Source organism: Arachis duranensis, chromosome 9, assembly GCF_000817695.3.
Source record: "Arachis duranensis cultivar V14167 chromosome 9, aradu.V14167.gnm2.J7QH, whole genome shotgun sequence".
Classification (NCBI taxonomy): domain Eukaryota; kingdom Viridiplantae; phylum Streptophyta; class Magnoliopsida; order Fabales; family Fabaceae; genus Arachis; species Arachis duranensis.
The window spans coordinates 60,517,782-60,526,526 of record NC_029780.3 but is presented as its reverse complement, the minus strand read 5'-3'; the positions used below and the strand labels follow the sequence as shown (position 1 = coordinate 60,526,526).

The 8,745-nt window shown below is 42.7% G+C and overlaps 1 protein-coding gene across 1 annotated transcript; it reads right to left on the bottom strand.

Annotated features, from left to right (window-relative positions):
* Positions 1-7,555: 7,555 nt before the first annotated feature.
* LOC107465452 (uncharacterized) lies at positions 7,556-8,092 on the bottom strand. The gene has a single exon (XM_016084431.1). The coding sequence runs from the start codon at positions 8,090-8,092 to the stop codon at positions 7,556-7,558; it is 537 nt and encodes a 178-aa protein (XP_015939917.1).
* Between the last annotated feature and the right edge of the window lie 653 nt (positions 8,093-8,745).

The following is an 8,745-nucleotide window of genomic DNA, read 5'->3' as shown; positions in this document are numbered from 1 at the left end:
AATCTCTTTTCCAAGTTAATTGAACACTAAGTATGAAAATTGAAATTCTTTCTAGCAAATCAAAGAGAAGATGAAGAGAAGAAGAAATTCACTATCATTAATCCATCAAGTACAATAGAGCTCCCTCTCTCAATGAGAGGGAATTTAGCCACTTATAGCTCAGAGAGAAAGTACAAAAGATGGAAGAGATGAAGTGTGAAAAGTAAAAAGTGAAATCCCAAAACTAAACTCTGTGACTTGCTAACCCTTTTCCAATACTTCCAAGGGTATTTATACTACTCCTAGATCTAGAAAATAAAAGAAAATTACAAAAGTGAAAAGAAAATTACAATTTGGAGGGAAAAGAAACTCAACAAATGTGATCTTCCAACTGGCGTGTGACTGGCGCTTCTCTGGCGTGTCACGCTCCTTCTGTTTCTGATTTAGCGTGCCACGCCTCTCCAGTCAAGTGGCACGCCATCCTCTATTTAACCCCTGGCGTACCACGCCTTCAACACCAAGTGGCACGCCCAAGGTCATCTACCTTATCTCCATGCTTCTGGAAATTTGTACCAGCGTGGCACGCCCAGGGTCTGGCGTGCCACGCCCTTCTTAAAGCTTCACTCTCTTGCTGGCGTGCCACGCCTCATCATCCAAGTGGCACGCCTGAGTTCATTGGCTCCTCTTCTTCCTCTCTAGAAAATACTACCAGCATGCCACACCATGAGACTGGCGTGCCACGCCCTTCATTTGCTTCATCTTCTTGATGGCGTACCACGCCTCATCTTCCAAGTGGCATGCCTGAGTTCACTGGCCCTTTGATTCCTCCTCTGGAAAACACTACCAGCGTGCCACGCCATGACATTGGCATGCCACGCCCTTCATTTGCCATGGTCCCAAAGGTTGGCGTGCCACGCCTGGATGTTCAAGTGGCACGCCGAAGTGAGATGATTGAGCTGGCATGCCACGCCTTCGATACCAAGTGGCACGCCCAGCTTTATTTGAACTCCTTAGGTGCTGGCGTGCCACACCTCATCACTCAAGTGGCACGCCTTAGTGGGACTTCTTGAGCTGGCGTGCCACGCCTTCGATACCAAGTGGCACGCCCAGCTTTTGCATTGTTTCCTTGTTCACTGGAGTGACATGCCTTATTGCTCAAGTGGCACACCCATTCAATTGTGGGTCTTATAGGCTTGGCGTGCCATGCCTTGGTCCTCAAGTGGCACGCCCGAGTGAACTCTGGGGCTGGCGTGCCACACCTTCGGCACAGAATGGCACGCCATAGTGATGGTTCTTCTAGTAACAAATTGGCGTGCCACGCCCTGCTTCTGGCGTGCCACGCCCCTTCGATGGTCTTCATTTTTTCTCTCTAGAATATTGTACCAGCGTGCCACACCCAGCTTCTGGCGTGCCATGCCAATACATTTTTGTGGCATTTGTTCCAAGTGGCACGCCTACTTCACACGCCCCACTTGTTTTATTGTTTTCTTTCCCATTTTTTATGTCTTCTCCACCTGAAATCTAGCGCAAACTCATTTCAAAGTAATGTACTATGATATTCATCAATTAAGACATGAGTTGTAATGATCAAATGAGATTATGCCTCTTTTATGGTCCTTTTTATGCAAAAAAAGGGTAGATGATGTAAGTCATCACAACACCAAAATTAAGCTTTGCTTGTCCCAAGCAAATCAATGTGAGTGGTCTTTTTGGTGCATTGAGACTTGACCTTGAATGGATGCAATATAACTAAGAATTGGACTAAGTGCTCAACACATGCATGAATGCTTTGAATATCACAAAGAGCTCCTAGATCCTTAAGGGTTTTTCCAAGTATGTGTCTTAGGGGTCCTTTTCATTGATTGTCACCTTAAAGTAGTAAGGGTTAGCTCATTTTCTCCTTTTGTGTTTCTTTTCTGTTTATTGACCACGAATCTAAGTGTTTTGTCTCAAGACAACCCTTTAGTTAGGCTTTCAATTAATACTCCCAAGCCAGTTGGCTTTAGGGTGCTAGGTGTTGAAATACCCCTGAGAATTTACTTGCCCAGGCCTCTTCTTGACACATCTTCACCACAAGCATCTACTAGGGTTTCTAACTCTTTTTGAGTTTTTCAATGTTTCTCTTCCCTCCCTAGTAGTTGATGCTCAGAGCCTTGGGTCTTTGTTGCTTACTACTTCTTGGTTTTATAGATATTCAAGGAACACCCCTCGACCTCTACTTGTCATGCCTTCTAGGAATAGTTACCTTTCATGACTCATTTTTTTTCACTTCATTCAAGGTTCTTCACTTAGTCTTTTGTTCCTTAGTTCTTTTGAATAGCTTTCTTGGTCTTAGTCTCATTTACTCTTGTTCTTACACACTCACAATAACTCTTATGGAGACAAACTCTACTTTATTGATGTAAATAAAGACTACAATTATCATTGCTTTTTCTTTCTTTCATATCAAAGAACAAGACTTCAAGCAAAATAAAACATAAACTATCCTAATAGTATCAATTATTCTCAAACATAAAGTAAACAGATAAAAACTTAAACAAAATTCAGAAAATTGGGAAATGTCAACTATGGAACTCAACAACCTTATGCAGCTTCTTTAGTTCATTGGCCCCTTGCCTTTGTCCTTCTTCTTGGAGGGGGAGGAGTCATCTCCATCCTTTTTGGAGGATCCTTCTTGTGCTTTCTTGTCCTTGGGCTTCCAGAAACCCAGCCTTACCATATAATCTCTTTCATCCTCCTTATGCTTAGCTAGGATCTCCTCTTGTCTGGCACTCAATTCCTCCAGCCCTTGCATGAAAGTTGGGTATCCGGGGTTGATGGCGGGCACAGCATTACACAAGTGATTCAGCTTCACTTGTGTGTTGATATCATATTGTCTCCTTGAAATGGTCCAGGCATCATCGAGATGCCTGAACTCAGCAAGGTTCCTCTGCTGCCATTTGTTTTGCTCCACCACTTTGTTAAGTGCACTTCACACCAATCGAACTCCTCTTGCTGCTCCTTCCTTGCTTGCTCAAAACTTCCTTGGAGGTTGTATATTTTCTTATTCACTTGGTTCCATTGCCCCCTTTGGCTACTTTGAAATTGGTTGACATCTTCCCTCAGTTGATGTAGATCTGTCTTCATTTGGTGCACCTCTCCTTGCAACTGCTCTCAATTTACTCCTTCAGGAAATTGTTGATATTGTTGGTATGGTGGTGGTTGAAGTGCCAGAAATTGTGGTTGCTCTTCTGCCTCCTCTTCCTCTCGTTGTTGTGGTTGTGGCACATGAGCATGAGCTCTATGCTCTCTAGCCTTTTGAAGTGGATTGACGGCCAACACCTTAGCCATCTTCTTGGCAGTTATAGGCTTATCTTGCTTCACCAACACATCATCAATCACCTTCTCAACTCCAGCGTCATTACATAGCTCTTGTATGATGCTAGGGAATGCCAATCTTGTGCTCTCGTTAGTGCTCTTCAGTATCTTGTTGATGTTGTTGGCAATCAACTCCCCAACATTCACGTCCTCTCCCTTCATTATATTGTATATAAGTACAGCCCTCTCCTTGGTCACCTCATATGTGTTTGATGTAGGGATCAAAGATCTTCTCACAAAGTCTAGCCACCCCCTAGCTTGGGGGCTCAAGTCCCTTTTCCTCAGCTGATTGGGTTTTCCATCTTTGTCATTGATCCACTGCACATTTAGTACACAAGTTTCATTTAGGATTTCATCAAATCCTGGGTCTGGTTGCTTCATCCTCTCCTCATAACTCCGAGTGGAGTTTATCTTTTTCACCATCAGCACCCTTTCTATGTTAGAGGGACTATAGTCAATGGACTTCCCCCTCACATAGCTAATATACCCATAAGTTTGCCCTGGTTGTGGCACAGCATTGGCATAAAACTCCCTTACCACTCCTTCCACCACTTTCTTTGGTGGGTTGCAGAAGAGTGCCCAGCCCCTGTTGTTGATCTCAATGTTGATCTCAAGGTGTTCATTCCTTCCCAGTTGGAAGCCGACCTCTGGGATGATCTCCCTCTCACTCACCCAACCATAGAATTGGTTTTGGTTGAATGTTGAGAGGAATTTGTACTCATTAAAGTTTGAGCTCGAGGAACCTGAGGTTGGTTCTTTGGTCTTTCTTTTCTTTGAGGTTGAGGATCTTGGTGGTGCCATTGGGTGGAGAGAGAGAGAGAGAGAGAGAGGGTGTTTGAGGGTTCTGATTGATTAAAATTTTCATTCAAGCCTCCACCAATATATTAAATGCTTCCAAATTGAGTGGTATTGGGCTTGCTGATTGATTCTCTTATGGTGGTGGCAACACTAAACATAATCTCTGGGCTTACTCCTTAAAAATTTAATTTATCCAAATGGTTGTAAGCCTAGATCAAGTTGGTGAGTGGCCACACCAAACTTAGCTTTTTAGCTAGTTCTTAGCCCAATCACTCATCATCATTAGTAAATGCTTTCATCCAGCTGCACTTCCAAAAATAGGAGACAAATTAACTCACAAAGCTATCTTATCTATCAAAACCGAAATTAACTTCCTAAGCTAATATTCACAATCTACTTCTAATAAAGCAATAAGTCAAAAAGATATAAAGTGTTGGGTTGCCTCCCAACTAGCACTTCTTTATCGTCACTAGCTTGACGTTCTTCCTTTTTCAGTTGAGGTGGTAGCTCACTCTCCTTTCATCCAGTGAGTCCCCCAGGTAATGCTTGAGTCTATGGTCATTTGCAGTAAAGGTTCTCTGTGTTTTGTCCTTCATGAGCTCTACTTGACCATATGGGTACACTTTGATGATGGTGAACGGTTCAGACCATCTAGACTTAAGCTTCCCAAGGAAGAACCTAAGTCTAGAATTGTATAATAACACCTTTTGTCCTTCACTGAACTCCCCCTTGCTATCTTTTGACCATGCCATCTTTTTGTGTTCTCTTTGTAGATCTTTTCATTCTCATAAGCTTGGTTCCTAAATTCTTCCAGCTCGTTGAGTTGCCTTAGCTTCTTTTCTCCAGCAACTTGCTCATCAAAGTTTAGTAGTTTTAGAGCCCAGAAGGCTCTATGCTCCAGTTCAACTGGCAAGTGGCAAGCCTTGCCAAATACCAGTTGGTATGGTGATATCCCAATGGGGGTCTTGAAGGCTGTCCTGTAGGCCCATAAAGCATCGTCTAGCTTCTTAGACCAGTCCTTCCTTGAGCTTCCAACAGTTTTTTCAAGAATCCTTTTTAGCTCCTTATTGGAAATCTCTGCTTGCTCGTTGGTCTGCGGATGATAAGGGATTGCCACCTTGTGTTTGACTCCATATCTGAGAAGGAGTGCTTCCAGTTGTTTATTGCAGAAATGTGTCCCTCCATCACTAATGAGTGCCCTAGGAACTCCAAACCTGCTGAAAATGTTCTTTCTTAAGAAGCTCCTTACGACCTTGTTGTCATTTGTGGCGGTGGCAATAGCCTCCACCCACTTTGACACATAATCTACAGCCACAAGTATATAACTATTTGAGTAGGAGGATGGAAAAGGCCCAATGAAGTCAATCCCCCATACATCAAATAGTTCTAGCTCCATTATAAATCTATGTGGAATCTCATTATTCCTGGGTAGATTTCCAGCCCTTTGACATTCATCGCATCTTGACACCAAGTCCTTTGCATCCTTGAAAATGCTTGGCCAGTAGAATCCACATTTGAGCACCTTAGCTGCTGTTCTTTCTCCACTAAAGTGGCCTCCATATGCAGATCCATGACATTGCCAAAGCACCTCTTGTCCTTCTCCATGGGATATACACCTCCTCAAGATCCCATCAGCACACTATTTGAACAAATATGGCTCATCCCAGATATAGTATTTGGCATCTTTGATGAGCTTTCTCATCATGTGTTTGTTGATGTTGGTTAGTAGTTCTCCAATGGCCTTGAAATTAGATATGACAGCAAACCAAGGGATCTCTTGTATCATCATCAATTGCTCATCCGGGAAGCTTTCTTTCACTGCAAGATGGTGTGCTCCTTCTTCTTCTTGTAGGATCCTTGAAAGGTGGTCAGCAACTTTATTCTCTGATCCACTCCTATCCTTAATTTCTATGTCAAACTCTTGGAGTAGCAGGATCTATCTTATTAGCCTTGGCTTGGACTCTTTTTTGGTAAGCAAGTATTTGAGTGCTGCATGATCAGTGAATACAATTACTTTAGAACCAATGAGATATGATATAAATTTATCAAAGCAAAGACAATGGCAAGTAATTCCTTCTCCGTAGTGGTGTAGTTCCTTTGATTCTCAATAAATGACATTCACCAATTTATCCTTTCTCTGTCCTAAAACAGCACCCACAGCAAAATCTGATGCATCACACATCAACTCGAAGGGTAGATCCCAACATGGTGGTGCTTTGATAAGTGCAGAGGAAAGTTTGTTCTTAAACTCCTCAAAGGCTAACATGCATTCATTATCAAAAACAAAAGGCACATTAGAGACAAGTAGATTGCTCAATGGCTTGGCAACCTTAGAGAAGTCTCTAATAAACCTCCTATAGAAACCAGCATGTCCTAAAAAGCTTCTAATTGCTTTGACATTGCAAGGTGGAGGTAACTTTTCAATCACCTCTACTTTTGCCATGTTCACTTCTATGCCCTTTTTTGAGATTTTATGACCAAGGACCACTCCTTCTGTAACCATGAAATGGAATTTTTCCCAGTTTAAAATAAGATTGGTCTCTTGGCATCTCTTTAGCACTAAGGCTAAGTGATGCAAGCAATCAGAATATGTGTTACCAAATACAGAGAAGTCATCCATAAACACCTCAATAAACCTTTCAATCATGTCTGAAAATATGGAGAACATGCACCTTTGGAATGTTGCAGGTGTATTGCACAGTCCAAAGGGCATCCTCATGTAAGCAAAGACACCATATGGACAAGTAAATGAAGTTTTCTCCTGGCCTTTTGGGTCCACAACTATTTGGTTGTAACCCGAATAACCATCAAGAAAGCAGTAGTATTCATGTCCTGCCAGCCTCTCAAGCATTTGGTCCATGAATGGTAGGGGGAAGTGGTCCTTCCTGGTGGCTTCATTGAGCTTCCTGTAGTCAATACACATGCACCAACCAGTCACTGTTCTTGTTGGTATCAGCTCATTCTTCTCATTTGGTACAATAGTGACTCCTCCTTTCTTTGGAACTACTTGTACCGGGCTCACCCAAGGGCTGTTTGAGATGGGGTAGATCACCCCAGTTTGCCACAACTTCAACACTTCCTTCTGGACTGCCTCATTCATGGTTGGATTCAACCTTCTTTGTTGTTGCCTTGAGGGCTTAGCACCCTCCTCAAGTAGGATCTTGTGCATACACATTGAAGTGCTGATCCCTTTTAAGTCTGTGAGTGTCCAACCTATAGTATCCTTGTGTTGTTTCAGCACTTGGATGAGCTCCTCTTCTTGCTCCTTACTCAAGCTTGAGTTGATAATCACTGGGTAAGTGCTGTCGTCACCTAGATAGGCATATTTCAAGCTTGGAGGTAGGGTTTTTAGCTCTAGTTTTGGTGCCTCTTCTCCATTGTTGTCTTTGTAGTTTGTCATGATTGAACTTTCCATGGTTTCTTATGCTGGTTCTTCACGTGGTGCTTGTTGCTCCAATTCCATACTTCCTTCATATTTCTCTTCTTCCAAAACTCCTTGGACTATTTTTTCTATGGTGTCCACCATCATGCATTCTCCTATTGCTTCTTTGGGATAACTCATTGCCTTGAAGACATTGAACACCATCTTTTCCTCATGTAATCTCAAGACTAGTTCTCTTTTTTGTACATCAATGATGGCTCCAGCAGTAGCTAGGAATGGCCTTCCTAGGATAATTGAAGTGTTTGCCCTTTCTTCCATATCCAGCACAACAAAGTCAGCTGGGAAGATGAATTCTCCCACTTTCACCAATAAATCTTCCACCACTCCATGTGGAAACTTGAATGTCTTGTTAGCTAGTTGGAGTGCCATTTTTGTTGGTTTATCTTCCTCAATTCTCATCCTTCTCATCATGTTCAAGGACATGAGATTGATGCTAGCCCCCAAGTCACATAAAGCCTTTTCAATAGTTATATCCCCTATGATGCAGGGGATTTGGAAACTTCCTGGGTCCTTCATTTTCTGGGGGAGTTTCTTTTATATAAAATGGCACTACACTCCTCAGTTAGGACTACAGTCTCCTTTTCTCCCCAGTTCTTTTTTCTTGTCATGAGCTCCTTCAGGAACTTTACGTAGAGGGGCATTTACTCCAGTGCTTCAGCAAATGGTATGTTGATTTGGAACTTTTTGAAGATTTCCAAAAATCTAGAAAACTAGCTGTCCTTTCCATCCTTCCTTAGCCTTTGTGGGTATGGTGCCTTTGGCACATAAGGCTTCAAGATTGGCTTTGGTGATGATCGGCTAGGGACCTCTTCTTTCTTCCTATTTTCAGGCTTTTCTACAGCTTCTTCTTTGTGGTTTTCCTGGTTTGGGGTGGCCTCTTCTACCACTTTTCCACTTTTAAGTGTGATGGCCTTGCACTCCCCTCTTGGGTTAGCCATGGTGTCACTTGGAAATGTGTGTGTAAGCATTGGGATTTGCTTGGATAAGAATCCCACTTGTGCTTCCAATTTTGAGATTGATGCACCTTGGTTCTTCAAATATGACCTGTATTCTTCTTGGTTGGCATCTATCTTCTTTTCAGCTTGTGCTTGCCTTTCCAAGAGGGTGGAAATGGCCCCTGTGAGCTGTGATGATAGCTGTGCTATTGCGGCTTCTACTCTCTCAAAGTT